Consider the following 19,725-nt stretch of genomic DNA (forward strand, 5'->3'; position numbering starts at 1 on the left):
GGGGGTGGGAATTCCCCTGTTATTTATAACCCAGGTTTGCACATCATAATCAACAGCCTGAATAATGGATCTAGGCACAGGGGGTAGGTGGTGTGTATTAGGGTACAATATTTGAGTCTAAGTCAGGGGACAAAAAAACAGCCTGAGCAATACCAAAGAATGGCTGCAAGTCAGCCCAGTAAAAAAGGACAAATCTCAGTATTCTCCCTCTAAACAGTAATATGAAGTCTATTTCAGTAGGGATATTATTCTGAACACTGCATTGAATATAAAGACAGAATTATTTGTGACGCAGTTCAAAGCACCAATTGTCACAAAAGTCTCCCAATTTTAATAAAAAGAAGCTAGTTTTAGTCCCAAATGATTAAAAGCAGCATAAAGTGGCCTTACACAGGAAATAAAACAAACTTATGAAAAAGTTTTAACATACAAAATGCCAGGAAACTACAATTTAAATGAAAAAAATATGTTTAAAACGATGTAAACCTGCTCAATTGCCTCAAATAATCATAAACCCAAAAGAAAAAAAACTCAAAGTTAGCAAGTTTTCCTATCAAAACCTTCAAATGAAGCTTATAATAAACAGTATAAGCTTTATACTGCAGGTAAAGTAAAGACTCAAGCAAATACATTTTCACAATCTGAAAAAAATCAAAGCAGCAGAACAAACTATTCAAGTGCTGAGAGAAAAAGGCAGCGGGAGGAGATAAAAACAAAAAAAGGTTTCTTATCTGAACTCAGCAACTGAAGAGAGCCAGAGCAAGGGAGAGACTTCCAACAGATCCTTTTCTTACTATGAACTAGAAAATATAAGGATCCAGTCTGTGGGTTTTGTAAGGAAATCCTTGTACTGCCAGGTGATTGCTCCACCACACCCACAAACAGTGAGAAGGACTCTGAGCTTTAGTAGACTGCCAGATGAGGGTGGTAGGCCACTACTTCCCAAACGCCAGTAAGCCAATGTGTTTGTTAAACATCTGCAGTTCACTTAATAGACACGTCAACTATGACAAGTCAGAGCTACAGACGGTGTGGGAGGATGACATTTTTATACTGGGAACGTGTAAACATTTCAGTGAAGGCGGAATCAGCCCAGGCATTGGCGAAGGTTACTCAGCTCAGGAAAACTGGCATGCTCAGATAACACTGTTCAAGAAGTGGGTCTGTATGGAACTGCCTGAATCCTCCAAACTACCACATGTTCCAGCTCAGTGCAAAGGCATCATTCTACACAACTCTGCAACCTCAAGGGGGAAGTCCGCACCTTATAGGTACACTAAAGGCTAGCTTGCTGTCACGGAGGCAGAACGTGAACACTGGCACCACTGGAGTGTAGAGGGGAATAAAGGCAAGTGATCAGAGCAACAGTAACCATAAAGAAACGGCCAAGGCAAGGCCTCTTGTCTGGCATGAATACAGCTTAATAAGCTGAAAAATACAAATTTTAAAATTCATCTTTTGCTAGAAGGCATTTTACATAGAATGCAATATTTACAAGTATTAAGCATGCATACACAACACTTACCTCAAAAATCAGAAGCCTATTTCCTCAAACCAGATGAAAAAATAACTTGTGCAGCCTCATCTATAGCCTCACTATAACAATCTCACTGACACCAGCAGCACTACTTCAGTATTCTTTTGCTTCATATCTACAGAGTGTTGCTTGATCTGTACTTGGCCTACTGCATCTACAGGCTATCAAAACACAGTGCACACAATCCTACTTGTATAAAGTAGCTTAATCATGCCAGCGAAATCAACACTGACTACCACAAGAAAGCAGATTAAATATAAGAAAGTCATTCACAGTGATTAAGCACAGCAGAAAGCAGCTCTACTTGACCAACGTAAATTATTTTCCTCGTGTTTAAAAAATGTGTTAATCAGAGTTTCAGACAACTACTGTACATCTTGCCAGCAGAGAGGCATTACTTCCCATTACTGCAAGTGCTAGTAAGAATGCCTAGTTAAACAACAATTAGTGTCACTGGTGCAACAGGTAGCACACAAGCCTTTGGTGCTATAAAACCAGAATGTTGTGGGTTCTACTCCCACTCCATGTGATTGGATTGCTGACACTGTATTGGGGGTGCTAAACATCTGGGCATGTTATCCCGTGAATGACGCATTAAATTGAGATGCCATCTGCTTTAGTTTGTGGAAGTGCAGGTGGATGCAAAGAACCCCACAGTACCTATCAAAGAGTAGAGGAAGTCTCCTGTTGCATGGCCAAATTTCCCCAAGTTTGAGAAATACCACCTCAGGTCTCCCATGAAGTGGATGAAGTAATCCTGTTAAAAAAAGGTTAAATCAAAACTGCACTAACAAGTAGACTTTAATACTGTTCCAGGGTGGTCTCTGCTACTGACATCAATACCGTGGCTTTTAAGTTGCATTTTCTTGAGCTGTACATGCACTTCTCAGCTTCCAAGGTCTGTTTGAGAACTTTACCTGGCAGGTCTTACCTTGCTATCTCTGGAACTGATAGAGACCTTTTCTTCTGTTTTCTTATGCTTAGAAGAGGTAGAACTGCTTTTGCCACTGCTTGCACCGGTACTCTCTTTACTACTGCTGCTATTTGATTTGGAGATTGAAGACTGACTGATGGTTCTCTTTCTATTTGGAAGCTCCGACTTGGGGTCTTTCTGTGGTGCAGGTGCAGCAGGTGAAGGCAGCATTTCCTTTTCTTTCACAACAGTCTGTTTCATAGACCTGCTTCAACATATAAATGCAACTACTTAAAACATTTACATACAAAAATTAAACAAAAATAATGCATACTAACCTTCTCTACAAACAGTTGAAGGGACAATGTAAGCAAGAGTTGGATTTACTCACCATAAAACATTACCACTACAAAAACATGTAGTAGGATGGCAGTTACTACAACAGCAGACCTATGAGAAAAACTTTTGTAGCAGTTTACAACAGTTAAGATGCTATTGTCTGAGTTCAGCATTCATTTGGACAGTTTTTCAAGCAAATGAAAACCCAAGTCTGACCAAACTGCTTGTCTTATTATGCTGCTTCAGAATTATCAGCAAGAATGAATCTCATAAATGACAACACTACCATTTATAACATTCAGTTTGTCTAGATTTATAACTTAGCACTCAGCAACTTATCCAGTAGACAATTAGGATCCTAGCCATTGCAATTCCCACTACTACTGAGCGAGGAGTCAAGGGGTGAATTTACAGATTCCCATACACTCATCAAGGTTCGCTTTACTGAGTAACGGAGCTACTCTGATATGGAGTTGAAGCTTATTCCACCAGTAGGATATCCTCTGGGAGAAAGATTTATCACACTAACAGGTTCTGTTTATATTATATATTATTATTATTATATATTATAATATAGACTATTGCCCACAGAGCAGCTGTATGGTTTTTTTTTTTGAAAATGTAAAAGGTGTAGCAGCAGTGGGTCCTGTACAGTGTTTACAGCCTAGTAAGCCAAGCAGAGATCATCTTGTTAAAGTCTACAGTGCTTTTATGTGCTTTGTGCAATTTAAGCAGCTCATGTCTGCGATCTTCTTGGAAATGAAAAAGTTATGTACTCACCATAACGTTCCATCTGAGTAGTTGTACTTCATTTGTCTTGAACCTGTGGGAATACGGATCCGTATAGGATCACAGCTGGCAAAAATTACTAGCATCAGCTCCGAGCTCCAGACACCCCCTTACCCATAATACACCTTCACTGCCTTCCATCCCCAGATAGAGTTTGCAGAAAGTACAGTTGTGTACCTACCATAAATGTAGATGTTCGAGTGTATTCACTGTTGCAGTCATTACACTTGGGTTATCCTGCTGGCAGGCAACCCACAGTCGGCCCGAGTTCCAAAGTCTTGGTCCGGCGTTGGTTGCTGTCGCCTCTTCCCTGACGTCAGTGCGCCAGGGGTATAAAAGTTGCAACCAACGCCATTTTCTTCAGTTTTTCTTGCCCCAGATGTCAGGTGCCCCCAGATAGGAGGGCTGGAAAGATAAAAATATGCCAAAAAACATGCATATATTACTATAAACATTTCCTTCATCTACAAACAAATACACCACATAGGATGTATAGAGTTGAGAAGTACAGAAAAGTCCCAGCAATGAAAAGGGGGAAGGTGGGTGGGTAACCTGGACTGCAACAGTGAATACACTCGAACATCTACATTTATGGTAGGTACACAACTGTACTATGTTCATCGTGTTTCACTGTTGCAGTCTTTACACTTGGGTAGAATCCCAAAGCTGAGGTTGGGCGGCTGGATCTAAATTGGATTTGGAGAGGCTACTAGGCCCTGCAGAACTGCAGTGGCAAAGCCTGCTCTGGATTTAGAGTAGAGAAGTCAGTGGTAGTGCTTGGTGAAAGTGTGCACTGAGCTCCAGGTTGCAGCTTCTAAAATGTCTTTGGTTGGTACTCCTCTGAGAAATGCTGCTGAAGTGGCTGCTGCTCTGGTAGAATGAGGCCTAATGCCCTTAGGCACTGATTTGCCATGTTGTGCATAACAGAAGCGGATGCAGTGTCCTATCCATTTTGAGATTGGATGCTTTGTAACTGGCTTTCCTTGTGATCCTGCAGCATAGGCTACAAACAGTTGCTCATTTTTTCTGAAAGCTTTTGTTTTGAACAAGTAGAATCGTAGCTGTCTGTGTATATCCAAAGCATGCAGAAGTCTCCCCCCTTTATTCTGAGGATTTGGGTAGAAAGTAGGTAAATGAATGATTTGGTTTAAGGCCACATTGGAGACCACTTTTGGCATGAAAGTTGGGTTTGTCCTAAGAGAAACCTTGTCCTGATGAAAAATGATGAAAGGTTCCACAGCCATTAATGCCTGTAACTCTGAGACTCTTCTTGCTGAAGTTATTGCTAGGAGCAGAGCAGTTTTCCATAAGTATTTTAGATCAGCTGTGCTGGCTGGTTCAAAAGGAGGCAGTGTGAGTTTTTCTAAAACAAAATTGAGATCCCAAGTTAGTACTGGTGCTCTCCTTGGGGGTCTTATATTTTTTGCCCCTCTGAGTTACTGTCGTAGTAGAGGATGTGAAAAAATAGGAGGTTCCGTACTGTAATGAGCTGAAATGGCAGAGGCATGGACTTTAATAGATGAGAAAGACAGGCCTTTGTCCAGCATCTCAGCTAGGTATATATTAGGGACAAGTGGTTCGAGCCCTTGTGTCTGGTTCCAAATACAGAATCTCTTCCATTTTTCTGCATAAGATTTCCTAGTGCAGGGCCTCCTGGCTTCTAAAATGACATCCATAACAGCTTTAGAGAGAGGTGCAGTCTGAGTGGCTACATTATCTGCCATGCTGCCAGATTTAAGGTTCTGAGTTGACTCTGCAGAATCTGATTGTTTTGTTGTGTCAGATGATGAGGAATTTGAGGTAGAAGCCAAGCTGGGCCTTGAGACAAGCTCTTTAGGGTTGGGTACCAGTGCTGGTGTGGCCAGTCTGGGGCAATTAGGATCATTTTTGGCCTTTCTTGTCTGACTTTTAGGAGCACCTTGGTAAGAAGAGGCATCGGAGGGAAGGCATAGACTGTCAGGCCTTTCCAGCTGAATGATAGAGCATCCACTTTCCATGCTTGAGAGTGATAGGTTCTTGTGCAGAATTTCTGTATTTGGTAATTGCGAGGGGAGGCAAAAAGATCTATGTCTGGGCGTCCCCATTTCCTCGTTATCATGCTGAACAATTGTGGATTTAGTTTCCATTCATGAGGATCCATGAGATTTCTGCTTAGTTCGCCTGCCACTGTATTTTTTGTTCCTGGCAAGAATTGTGCCTGCAGATGTACTTGATAGGTCAGTGCTGTGTTCCACAAAGGCATGGCTTGCCTGCATAGGGGGTAGGAATGTGTGCCCCCTTGCTTGTTTATGTACCACATAACTGTGGTATTGTTCGTCTTTATTAATAGTTGTCCTGGATGTAGTAGGTCCTTGAAAGCTGTCAGGGCATTCTTTACAGCTAGCATCTCTTTTTGATTGATGTGAAGATGTATTTGTTCCTTGGGCCACGTGCCCTGAATACATTTTCCTGCCATATGTGCCCCCCAGGCATAATCCAATGCATCTGTTGTTATTGTCTGCCTGGCTGTGGGTAAGGTGAAAGGCTGTCCCTTGTTCTGGTGACAGGCCTGGGACCACCATCGAAACTCCTGTTGTAGGCAGGGAATTAAAGTTATGATTGTCTCCAGCCTGTGACAATGTTGAGTCCAAACACTTTTTAGATACCATTGTAGTTTCCTCATATGCAGTTTTGCATATGGAATTAGCAGAATGCAGGATGCCATGAAGCACAGGGCCTGCAGAATTTTTCTTGCAGGGAGCTGGGTCTTTGTTGCCATCATTTGAAAATAATGAGTCAGTTGCCTTTGTTTGTCTGACGTGAGATAAGCCATCTGGGCAGTAGTATTTAAGCTTGCACCCAGGAATATTATCTCTTGAGAGGGCGCTAGTTTTGATTTCTTTTCGTTTACTGTGTACCCAAGGCAAATTAGTAATCTTTTTACAAACGCCAGATGCTTTAGAAGAATGTCCTTGCTCTCTGCTTGAATAAGGCAGTCGTCCAAGTAGGGATATATTTGAATTCCTTTTCGTCTGCAAAATGTAATTACTGGTGCCAGGCATTTTGTGAAGACCCTGGATGCAGTAGATAAGCCAAAGGGCAGTGCAGAGAATTGGTAATGCATTGAGCCTGCTATGAATCCGAGTCATCTTCTGCAAGATTGTCTGATTGGGACATGCAGGTATGCCTCCTTGAGGTCCAAATTAACTAGCCAAGCCTTCTTGCCCTGCATGGGCAGAAGTTGCTGTAGTGTTAACATTTTGAATTTTGGAACATCCAGGAAAGTATTTAGGGTTGACAGGTCCAGTATTGGTCTCCAGGCTTGGTCTTTTCTGGGTACTAAGAAAAGTCTTGAGTAAAATCCTTGTCCCTGTTCTTGCTGTGGAACTCTCTGAATAGCTCCCATGTCCATAAGAGCAGCAATCTGTTTTTGCACCTCTGCCCATTGGTTTTGTGGCAGGTCTGGCATACCTTTTGATTTTGGAAGCGTGCGAAGTGGAACCTGTAACCCTGAGAAACAATATTCAGCACCCATTAGTCCTGGGTGATCATGTGCCAATTTTTTGTGAAAAGTGCTAGCTTTCCCCCTAGGGGTGCTGCCAAACGTTAAGTGCTTGGCATTTCTAGAGGGAAGTCATTGGGACTGTTTCCTATAAGGCTGTGATTTGTCTTCCCCTCCTTTGGGGGCTGAAGCACCCCATTGTTTAGGTCTGTCGGAGCCTTGGGGCTGAGATCTGCCTCTTGGGCGTCTGTATCTGCCTCTTTGTGGCCTGTCTGACGCTGGAAAGGACCATTTTTTTGAAGGCCAGTTTCTGCTAAATCTAGGAGGTTGAACCTGTAAGAAATCCTACACTGTCTGCATTGATTTTTGCTTTATCCTCCATTTTCTTTAACACCTCTTCTGCCTTAACACCAAACAAAGTATCATGCTGTAGTGGAGCATCCAATAATGGTCAGGTAAACTTTGTTCTTTCAACCAAGCATGCCTTCGAATAACAAAGCCTGTAACTGTGGCTCTACAAGAAGCCTCTAATGAAGCAAAACCACATTGCAGAGTATGCTTTCCCACTTGTTCAACTGCATGCAATAAATCCTGCATTTCCTTACTGTCAGGACTTTCTGAATTTGAAACCATTTTCTGTTTTAACAATGACATGAGGTACTGTTGATATTTAAGCATGTGAAACTGGCAATTTAAAGCCCTTACAGCTAAAGTAGCAGAAGTGTAACCCCCCCCCCCCATCTGTCCAGAGCTCTGGAATCCCTATCCGAGGGGACAGTATTTTTAGCAGTGGAAGCCTTAACCCCTTTAGGACCCTGAGAAATTGTTTCTGGGTCTGCAGCGGGGTTTTTGTAAAGAATTTTATGACAGTCAGGGACCCTGTAGTACCTGTCTAGCTTGACTGGTGCAGGGGGTAAAGAATCAGGAGACAGACTGGATTCAGAGAAAACATCAACAATATCAAGCACAGGGGGGGATAGCCAGGGGCCTGTGCTGAGGCAATAAAAGGAAGTCTCTGAGCCTTTTCTTGGATTCTGAATAATCCTGGCTCTCCCAATGGAAATGTTCCCTCATAGTGTGCAGGGTTTCCCCAAAAGAATAATCCTCAGGCGGAGAGGCTGAAGGTATAGACTCTTCTGCATCAGAGTCCTCATAGGGAGGGAGAGAATATCCCTGATCAGAAGAGGAATCAGAGGAAATGGAAACCTGTTCAGAGGAATCATAGTCAGTGTCTTGCCTAGGCCTTTTGTCAGGAGGGGGATGGGAACCCCTGATTAAAGTAATTAGGTCTTCGGCCATTTTAAGCATCTGTTTCTTTGGCATGGATGACTGTTCTGGAGAATGCTGTACTTGTTTCCTTGTCTTTAATGTAGTTTTTGACTTTGCCTTGGCTGCTGTAGTGGTCTTAATTGTAAGCTGTGATGGTTTGAAAACACCCTCAGAAGCCGATGCCTGCTCTGTGGCTCTGGACCCATCTGAAGGAATAGTTTCCGTAGGCCCAATACTTTGAGTTTCCACAGGCCTCGGTGTCTCCACATGGCTGTCGGTTACGGCCTGTGGCTCTGAGGTAGCGGGTGTCAGGGGCTGCGAAAGCGCCTCACTGAGAACCGGCGAGTGGCCTTGAAGAGGCTTTGTTGTTGGTTTTGGACCTCAGATGCCTGTCCTTTTTCTTTGTCTTTGCGTTTTTTTTATAAATTCCGGTCGGTTGTTCTGACGGCATTATGTAATTAAACCTTCGGCCAAAATAATGTAAAGCAAAATCAAACCGACGTTTAATAGTGCGTTTATTGAATCTAGCACAAAACCGACAACTGGTAACGTCGTGGTCAGGGCCTAGGCAAGGAATACAGTAAGAGTGAAAGTCCTTATGAGGTATTTGCTTCCCACAAGAAATACAATTATTAACTTTTACTGACATCAGTCTGGAGCAAGAAAAAGTTTCCCCAACGGGGTACTTAGCTTTATTGAAGACTTCGGTTCTGAAACTCAATTTAAAAAATCTCAGGAGTCGGCTGACCGGCACCTGTGAACTGCTTTTGCTTCGGGCACCGCGCAGCAAGAAAGACTGAAGAAAATGGTGTCGGTTGCAACTTTTATACCCCTGGCGCATTGATGTCAGGGAAGAGGTGACAGCAACCGACGCCGGACCAAGACTTTGGAACTCGGGCTGACTGCGGGTTGCCTGCCAGCAGGATAACCCAAGTCTAATGGCTGCAACAGTGAAACACGATGAAGATCTTATACTTAGAACCTGACCTGATAACATACTTGTGACCTATACTACAGCCCGTGGGCTGAACATGCACCAAGGTCTGGGGGAAGGAGGGAGGGATGGTTGAAGACAAATGAAGTACAACTACTCAGATGGAACATTATGGTGAGTACATAACTTCTTTATCTGAAGTAGTTTACTTCATTTGGCCTTCAACCTGTGGGACAGAGTCCCCAGCTACTAAACTCCTGGGAGGCCCTCATGGAAGGATATTCCAGAGCACCGCGGAGCCAAAGGATGCTCTCCTTCTAGATGTCAAATCCAATTCGTAATGTGAAATAAACATATGAGATGAGGACCAAGTAGCTGCAGAGCAAATGTCATCCAAAGACACCCTAGACCAGAAAGCTGCAGATATAGCCATGGACCTAGTGGAATGAGCTTTAACCTGACCTGGAGGAGACATGCCTTTGTCCTTATAGACCTGCAGGAAGCATGAAGAAATCCATCTAGCTATAGTGACCTTGGAAATAGCTTTGTTCTATAGACCCTTTTGGGCAAACCTAACAATTGATCAGATTTACGAAAATTTTTTGTAATGTGTAAATAGAATCGTAACTGTCTATGAACATCCAACATGTGCAGTTTGCATTCCATCCTGTTGTTAAAATTGGGAAAGAACACAGACAAATTTACAGTCTGACTGATATTGACTGGTGATGCCACCTTAGGAAGAAAAGATGGGTTGGTTCAAAGGGAAACTCTATCTTTATGAAAAATCATGTACAGGAATTTTATGGACAAGGTCTGTAGTTCCGAAACCCTTTTAGCAGAGGTAAATCGCCACCAGAAAAGCTGTTTTCCACGATAGAAATTTTAGATCTGCAGATACGGTCGGCTCAAAAGCCAGAGCGGCCAGAACTTGGAGAACCATAGAAAGGTCCCACGGAGGGAAAGGATCTTTGACCGGGGGGCTTATCAAAAAAATACCTTTAATAAAGGCTTTACACAATCTAGAAGATGCCAAGGATGCAGAATTCACACCCACATAAAAATGAGAAATGGCAGCCAAATGAACTTTGACAGTGAAAGAACTAGCGCCATGCTGGAAAATATTAGCTAGAAAATCAAGAATGGCGAAAATAGGAGCCGTAAAAGGATCTAAACCCCTCTGAGAGGCCCAGAAAAGTACAGTTGTGTACCTACCATAAATGTAGATGTCCGAACAGGATAGCATCTGCAGTCCTTACAAATGGGTTGTCCTGTCGTCAGGCAGCCCTTCGGTCGGCCGGATTCCAAAGTCTGGGTCTGGCCTCGGCTGGTGTCGCACTTCACCCGACGTCATCACTGTAGGTCTTCGGGTATAAAGGCATCAGCCGACGCCATTTTCCTCAGTGTTTCTTGCCCCAGATGCCAGTTGCCCTCTTGGATAGCTAAATTTTTGGATAAATGCCAATGTTTCCAAAAGAGTAGAAGGCAAACAAAAAATAAGCATGTATGTACATATATACAAACAAATACACCATAAGAATCCCCCCCCCCCAGCTAGCTATTAGGAGGGTAAATACCCTAGGAGTACCACAGAGGGGAAGGAGGGTGGGTAATCCTGACTGCAGATGCTATCCTGTTCGGACATCTACATTTATGGTAGGTACAAAACTGTACTATGTCCTTCAAGGATGCATCTGCAGTCCTTACAAATGGGTAGAATACCATAGCCAAACTAGGGGAGGAGGAAGAAGAAATTATGGTGTAGTTAGGATCCCTTGCAAAACAGCAGTGGCAAACCCTGCTCGGGATCTAGAGTATAGAGGTAAGTTATAATGCTTGGCAAATGTATGCACGGAGGTCCAAGTAGCAGCCTCTATAATGTCCTTGGTAGCCACTCCTCGTAAGAAAGCTGTGGTAGTGGCTGTAGCCCTTGTAGAATGAGGCCTTATGTTTTGTGGAACTTGCTTTCCATGGTAGGAGTAACAGAATCGTATGCAATTTCCTATCCACTTGGAGATTGTCTGTTTGGAAATTGCTTTTCCTTCCCTTCCTGTTGCATATGCTACTAGTAGCTGGTCAGTTTTTCTATTGCCCTTGGTTCTGTCCAGGTAGTAGCGCAATTGTCTATGTATATCCAAGGTATGCAGCAGTCTTTCCCCTCTGTTCTGTGGATTGGGAAAGAAGGTAGGTAGGTGGATTGCCTGGTTTAGAGACACTCTGGATACCACCTTAGGCATAAATGTAGGATTAGTTCTCATGGACACTCTATCTTGATGGAAGATTAGGAAGGGTTGTACTGCCATTAGAGCCTGTAGTTCCGAAACCCTTCTTGCTGAAGTAATTGCCAGCAGGAAAGCAGTTTTCCAGGATATGTGTTGTAGATCTGCTGTTGCTGCTGGTTCGAATGGAGGGAGTGTCAATTTTTCTAGCACAAAGTTCAAGTCCCATGCTGGTAATGGTGGTTTCCTAGGAGGTTTTACATTCTTAATTCCTCTCAGAAACTGCCTGAGTAGAGGGTGTGAGAAGACAGTGGGATCGAAGCTGTATTCTGCAGAAATAGCTGATGCATGTATCTTGATGGAGGAGTAGGACAGGCCTGTATGAAGAAGCTCTGCCAAATACTCCAGGATGTTGGCAATATCTACCTTTGACACATCTTTTCCTCTTTCAGTACTCCAAATGACAAACCTTTTCCATTTTCCTGCATAGTTCCTTCTTGTTGAAGGTCTGCGGGCCTCAAGTATAATGTCTTTAACCCTTTGGGATAAATCTGGGTTAGTTGCTGTTATGTAATGTTCCAGGCAGTCAGTTGCAGAGTTTTCAGGTTTGGATGCAGGATGTTGTAGTCGTTCTGAGTTAACATCAAAGGAATCAGGGGTAGTGTCCACGGTTCCCCCCGAGACATGCTCCTCAGTAATGGATACCAATGTTGTCTTGGCCAATTTGGAGCTATCAGAATTATCCTTGGACGTTCCTTTTTGATTTTCAGTAGTACCTTGTGCATCAAAGGAAGAGGTGGAAATGCATATGCTGTCAGGCCTTTCCAACTGAAGGATAGAGAGTCCACCTTCCAAGCAAGTGGGTGGTATGTCCTTGTGCAGAATTTCTTGAGCTGGTGATTGAGTGGGGATGCGAATAGGTCTATTTGTGGCATTCCCCATTTCTTTGTGATGGCCTTGAAGATGTCCGGGTGTAGCATCCATTCGTGAGCATCCGAGGTAGTTCTGTTTAACATGTCTGCTAGGATGTTTTCTTTTCCCGGTACAAATATTGCCTGTAACTGAATGTTGTAACTCAGAGCCATATTCCATAGGTCTAGAGCCATTCGGCATAGGGGGTATGAATGAGTGCCTCCCTGTTTGTTGATGTACCACATGACTGTGGTGTTGTCTGTCCTTATCATCAATTGGCCTTCTTTGAGGAATGGTTTGAAATTCTGGATTGCTAGTTTTACTGCCAGCATTTCTTTTTGATTTATGTGTAGGTGCAGCTGATCTGGAGTCCATAAGCCTTGAATGCACTTGTCCAGCATGTGGGCCCCCCAACCGAGGTCTGAGGCGTCCGTTGTGATGGTTTGGCTTGGTTGAATGCTGTGGAAGGACAAACCTGGGTTTGACTGGCATGCCTGAGCCCACCATAGGAACTCTTGTTTCAGGCATGGGATTAGTGGTATTTTGGTTTCTAAGCTGTGTCTGTGTTGAGACCATAAATTCTTCAGGTACCACTGTAGCTTTCTCATATGCAGTCTGGCATGGGGGACCAGGATTATGCAGGATGCCATGAAGCCCAAGGCCTGCAGTACTTTCCTTGCTGTTAGTTTGTTCTGCTTTGTTAATGCCAAGAAGTAAAGAGGAAGTTGTTCTTGTTTTTCTGCAGTTAGGAATGCCATCTGTTTTACTGTGTCCAATTCTGCACCCAAGAATGTTCTTGTCTGGGATGGTATCAGTCTTGACTTTTTTAAATTGACTGTGTATCCCAGGGCTTGTAGTAAACAAATGACTCTTTGTAAGTCTTGTGTCAGCTTGTTTTTGTTGTCCGCTTGTATCAGGCAGTCGTCCAGGTATGGATAAATTTCGATTCCCTGAAGCCTGCAGTGAGCGATTACTGATGCCAGGCATTTCGTGAACACTCTGAGCGCAGTAGATAAGCCAAAGGGCAATGCTGAGAATTGATAATGCTCTGATCCTGCAAGAAATCTGAGGTATCTTCTGCAATATGGTCGTATGGGGACGTGCAGGTATGCCTCCTTGAGATCTAGAGTTACCAGCCAATACTCCTTGCCCAGCATGGGAAGAAGTTGCTGTAGGGTCAGCATTTTGAATTTTGGAACAATGATGAATGCGTTTAAAGTGGACAGGTCGAGAATAGGTCTCCAACTTTTTTCTTTTCTTGGTACTAGGAAGAGTCTGGAGTAAAATCCCTTGCCCTGTTCTGTAGGTGGTACCTTTTCCACAGCTCTCATCTTTGTTAATTGAGCTATTTGTTTTAGAGCTTCTGCCTTTTGATTTGGTGGCAGGTTTGGCATTCCTCTTTTTATTGGTAAGGTTTGGAAGTGAAACCTGTAGCCTTGGTCTATAGTTTGCAAAATCCACTTGTCTCTTGTAATATAGTGCCAGTTTTTTGAAAATAAGGCTAACTTTCTGCCTAAGGGTGCTGCTATTTGTTCCCTGGTAGGCGGTGTCAGAGCCAAGTCACTGTGATTGTCCTGTTGCAGTGGTAGTGGTTGTATCAGTGCCTCGTTGGTTATTGCCTTGCCACTGGCGTCCCCTGTAGGCACCTCCTCTGGATTGATTTCTGCCTCTTGAACGCCTATTCCTGCCTCTCTGAGTTTTAGAGGAGTCTGGAAAGGACCAATTTTTGGAAGGCCAGTTCCTGCTAAACCTTCGGGGCTGAACCTGTAAGAAATCTTTAACTGTTTGTACAGATTTTGCCTTCTCTTCCATTTTCTTCATTACCTGTTGGGCAGGAGAACCAAATAGACTGACCTTATCCATAGGAGCATCTAATAGCTTTGCTTTAACATGATCCGGCAAGACCTGCTCTTTCAGCCATGCATGCCTTCTTATAACTGTGCCAGTCATGGCTGATCTAAATGAAGCCTCCAGTGCATCATAGCCACATTTTAAAGAATGGTTACTAACCTGCTGAATGTTATTCACCATTTCTAGAACATATTTCTTATCTAAGGAATCATCAGAGGACAGTTTCTTAGTTAACTGATCAAGCATAAACTCTTGGTATTGGATCATATGAAACTGACAGTTCAAAGCTCTAGCTAAGAGAGTAGCAGAGGTGTATACTTTTTTACCCCATCTCTCTAAGGACCTGGATTCCCTTTCAGAAGGGAGAGGGTTTTCGCTGAGGTCGGCTACTGCCTTAGGCCCCTGGGAGATAGTCTCAGGATCTGCAAAGGAGCCTTGTATAAGTGGTGGTGAGTGTCCGGGACCCTGTAAAACCTATCGGGCTTAGCAGGGGCTGGAGGTAAAGTATCAGGAGCAGTGCAAGCATCATTAAATGCATCATCCACAACAGGAAGAACTGGAGGTATAGCTAAAGGCCTATGTTGCGGTAAGTGTAAAAAGGTCCTAAGCCTTTTTCTTGAATCTGAGAAATCTTGACCCTGCCATTGGAATTGCTCTCTCATGGCATGTAAGGTTTCCCCAAAAGAAAATTCCTCTGGTGGAGAGGCAGATGGAATTGATTCTTCTGCATCGGAGTCTTCATAAGTAGAAAAAGGAGCCTCTGGATGGTCTGTATTGTCTGTATCATCAGAAGAGTCATCTGAGGACACTGGCTCAGGGGGCTCTGCTCTAGGTCTCTTTTCTGGAGGTTGAGAGGCCCTGTCTGGGTGAGATTGGGATCCCCTTATTAAAGGGATGAGATCCTCTGCCAGAGTAAGCATTTGGGAACTGGAACTGGGCCTGTGAGAGGGGGGCTTAACAGGCACAGACTTAGCAGATTTGGCTGCTTTAGCCCTGGCAAAGGCCTTTATAGACATGGCTGCAGGAGGCCTAGCAGCACCACGTGCTGGAGTAGAGACATCCAAAGGGATGGTGTCCGATAATTCTTGAGAAACCACAGTAGTAGGCAAAACTTCAGAGGCCGTTTCAACTAGGTTTGAAGGGGCCTCGGTAGTAGTCATGGATTCGGCTGAAGATTGACCCGTTTGCTCGGTTTCGGCCAAAACCGAGACACTCGCGGCTTGCTTAACCGTGGTTTCGGCCGAAACCGCGGACCGCGAGTGTCGGTCCTTCTCTTTGCGTTTCTTAACAATTTGAATAGTCGGAGGATCCGAAGGCATAATGTATGCAAAATCTGAGCCGAAAAACTGTTCAGCAAACTCCGACCGACGCCTAAGTGTTCGTCGGTTGAAGGAAGCACAGGCTAAACAAGCTGCTACGTCGTGGTCTGGGCCTAAACAAGGTAAGCAGTAAGAGTGGAAATCTTTATGAGGTATTTGTTTCCCACAAGTTAAACAGTTATTCACTTTTTCTGACATCGGCTGAGGCAAGAAAGAGTCCCCAACGGGGTACTTAGCTTTTTAGAAGTCTTCGAAGTAGTATTCGGTAGAAGTAATCTCTGGATCTGACCGACCGGCACTTGCGAACAGCTTCTGCTTCGGGCGCCACGCGGCAAGAAAGACTGAGGAAAATGGCGTCGGCTGATGCCTTTATACCCGAAGACCTACAGTGATGACGTCGGGTGAAGTGCGACACCAGCCGAGGCCAGACCCAGACTTTGGAATCCGGCCGACCGAAGGGCTGCCTGATGACAGGACAACCCATTTGTAAGGACTGCAGATGCATCCTTGAAGGACATCAAAAACGTTTCCATTTGCTGCGATAAACCTTTCTGGTACAAGACTTATGAGCAGCTACCAAAATAGACTTAACTGAGGAAAGTCCTGAAGTCTTAGCAATCACAGGAGCTGGAGAAGCCAAGCCATGAGCTTCAGGATGTCCAGACTCGGATGAGGCACCCCCGATGGGTGTGAAATCAGATCCTGAATGGGATCTAGGATCCAAAGTGGAGCCAGAAGGTGAGACCAAAGGACGGGAAGCCATACCTGGCATGGCCAGAATGGGGCAATGAGGATCACCTTGCTCCCCAGTCGACAAGTTTTCTTCAGAAACCTTGAGATTAGAGGAATTGGCGGGTAAGCATACAGAAGACTGGGAGGCCAAGCATGAACTAGAGTATCTCTAGGGGACTCCCCCCGCAAGGGGGTTCAGAGCAAAAAACCTGCTGCACTTCGCGTTGGAAGGAGATGCGAAGAGATTGCAGCAAGGTTGACCCCACTCGCTGAAGATCTGTTCCGCTACTGATAGATTCAGTGACCTCTCATAAAGCATCAGAATGGTCCGACTTAGCCTGTCCGCTAGAATGTTGGACCATCCTGGAATGTGCATTGAGATGAGAAAGCGCATGGTAGAGATCGCCCATTCCCACACTCTCATGGCCTCGCGACAAAGGGGATAAGATCTGGTCCCTCCCTGTTTGTTGATAAACCAGCCTACTGACATGTTGTGTGATAGAATAGCAATTGTCCCCAGAGGAAGAAAGGCATGAAGGGCCTGCAACACTAGAAGGACTGCCCTTATCTCAAGGACACTGATATGCAAGCTGGTCTCTAAGGGGGACCACAGGCCTTGGACTGTCCTGCCTGAACAATGCCCCCCCACCCACGTTGGGAGGTATTAGTGGTCACTGTGGTTTGGGCCAGGGCTGGAACAAAGGATCGTCCCTCCAAAATGTCCAGTGAGCTCATCCACTATATGAGGGACGACTGACACACTTGACTCAGGTGGATACGATAGGTTAGTGGTAAATGCTACAGGGACCACTGAACCGCAAGTGTCCATTAAAGAATTCACATGTGTATCCGAGCACATGGAAGGAGAGTTATGGTTGCTGTCATCGAGCAGAGGGCCCTCAACACTGATTCCTCTGTAGAGAGGTGAGAAATGTAAATTAAGGAGACATGCATCTGGAGGTTTTGAACCCTCTCCGTGGTCAGGAACACTTTGCACTGTAGTGTGTCTATCCTGGCAATAATGTAATCTATCACCTGCACAGGCTCTAGTAGAGACTTGACTGTGTTGACTGTGATACCCAAACTCAGGGCCAAGTGTCAGAAAGTAATCCCTGGTTTGGGAAAGTAGACGCCTGGTGGGAGCAGTGAGGAGCCAATCGCCCAGGTATGGATAGACCTGAATCCCCTGAAGCCTCAGGTGAGCAACTACAACTGCCATCACTTTGGTAAACACCCTGGGGGCTGTGGTAAGACCAAAAAGTAGGGCTCAAAATTGATAATGATTGGTCTCTAGCTGGAAGCGGAGGAACCTCCTGGAGCTTCTGTGCATTTTTGTGTGATCATAAGCATTCTGGAGATCTAACGAGCACATCCAGTCACTCTCTTGCAGGTACGGCGTGATGGACTGTAGCGTGACCATCTGCAACTTTTCTTTGGCAATTGACAGGTTCAGGGTAGAGAGCTCCAAGATGGGCCTTAAGTCCCCCGTTTTCTGTGGCACCAAAAAGAACCTGGAGTAGAAGTCTGATCTGGACTGATCTGGGGGGATGGTTTCAATGGCTCGTTTTCTTAGCAGCTTGGAAATTTCCTGAGCTGCTTCCTCCCTTTGCATGGGTGGAATGTCTGGGGGGTGTTTGGAGGTATGGGGGAACCCACGAAGGGGATAAAATATCCTGTCGATATGATTTGAAGCACCCAGCGGTCCGTTGTTATTGACTCCCATGCCACTGGATGCAAGGACAATCATTCCCAGAATGCCTCCAGAGTAGAGCAGCCGGGCAACCCCTCAGGGTTGCTGCCCAGGTCTGTGAGACTGGTTCTCGAAAACCAAAGTTTTGCGGAATCCCTTGGTCTCTGGGCTGGCGTCCATTCTGTCCCCCTCTGCCTCTAGAGGAAGAAGAGCCCAGAGTGTCCCGGGAATACTGAGACTTCCGGAACCACATATTTTGCCGTCTCTGGTTCTGGGAAAAGGACCTTTGAGGGTTAGAGAAATGGATCCTGATGGCAGACAGTGTCTTCTCACTCTGGACTAGTGTCTCCTTGACGGTCTTACCGAAGAGAGTCGAGCCATCATAAAAGGCATTGGCAAAGGACGCCTTAAAGGGCTCGGTGAATTGGCACAACCTGAGCCAGGCTTTACGCCTTATGGATATGCCGGACCCAGCCGCCCTAGCCCCTCCTTCTGTAGCATGGGAGAGGAGTCGCCTGGACGTATTTGATACTGCTCTCAGAGTGGCCATTTTCGCGGAGAACGAAGCCTTGTCCTCCTGCGACATGGACTTGGGTGGAGACTACTCCAGCTCCTTCACTAGGTCATGCTGGAGGCCTGTAACATGGGCCAAGTAGTTCAGCGCCCTTATAAGAAAAGGTAGCTGAAGCATTCACCCGCTTCCCTATGTGGTCCATCATCCATGACTCTCGGTCAGGAGGGTGGACCGAAGAACTTTCTTGAGATAGTTCCTTCTTCGTGGCTGCTACCACCATGGCGCCTACTGGGGAGCCCTTGTTCCAGGAAGGCCTGTCAATAGGGGGACTCAGAACCTTATCAGGGCACTTGGGGATCAGCTCCATGGAATCTGGTTCCTTCCACACCCACGAGGTGATCAAATCCACTAAAGGATCCCCAGGAGGGGACACCCAAGACGTAGACGGGCCCGTGCCGAAAGCCTCCAGAAAGTACAGTTGTGTACACTTACCATAAATGTAGATGTTACAGTGTATTCACTGTTGCAGTCAACACAATTGGGTTATGTGCTTGCAGTAGCCCTCATTCAGCCTGACGTCTTGGGTCCTGTGCAGGTTGCTGTCTCATCTTCCGTGACATATCAGGTAGTCAGGGGTATAAAGCATGCAGCCGACGCCATTACATCAGTTTTTCTTGTCCCAGATGTCAGGTGTCCCCCTTAATGGGAAGCACTAAAATATATCATATATATATATATATATATATATATATATATATATATATATATATATATACACACACACACATACACACACACACACACACATACAGGGTTATACCTTCAACAAAAAAGCAAATACACCAAAAAGCTTTTAAGTATAATAGAGGTATAGCCAAAAGAAGTCAGGGGGCTGGAGGGAGGGTAACCAGGACTGCAACAGTGAATACACTCGAACATCTACATTTATGGTAAGTGTACACAACTGTACTATCTTCTTCGTGTTTCACTGTTGCAGTCATCACATTTGGGTAGATTCCCAAAGCTAAGGATGGGAGAAGGAATTCAGATAGCCTTAAGACCAGCTATAAGGCCCTGCAAGACTGCAGCGGCAAAGCCAGCTCTGGATTTAGAGAGAATTGGCAAATGGTAATGCCTGGTGAACTCCAGGGAGCAGCTTCTAGGATATCTCTGGTAGGGACACCTCTGAGAAATGCTGTAGAGGTAGATGCAGCCCTGGATGAATG

The 19,725-nt window shown here is 44.9% G+C and overlaps 1 protein-coding gene across 1 annotated transcript in view; it reads right to left on the reverse strand.

Annotated features, from left to right (window-relative positions):
• AFF4 (AF4/FMR2 family member 4) overlaps positions 1–19,725 on the reverse strand; it is a 2,373,445-nt gene that overhangs the window by 859,752 nt on the left and 1,493,968 nt on the right. Inside the window, exon 13 of the mRNA XM_044069901.1 lies at positions 2,469–2,715. Within this exon, the coding sequence (XP_043925836.1) occupies positions 2,469–2,715 (247 nt within the window). The remainder of the gene's footprint in view (positions 1–2,468; positions 2,716–19,725) is intronic.

This window comes from Protopterus annectens, chromosome 4.part0 (genome assembly GCF_019279795.1).
Source record: "Protopterus annectens isolate FY-2018-M chromosome 4.part0, PAN1.0, whole genome shotgun sequence".
Classification (NCBI taxonomy): domain Eukaryota; kingdom Metazoa; phylum Chordata; order Ceratodontiformes; family Protopteridae; genus Protopterus; species Protopterus annectens.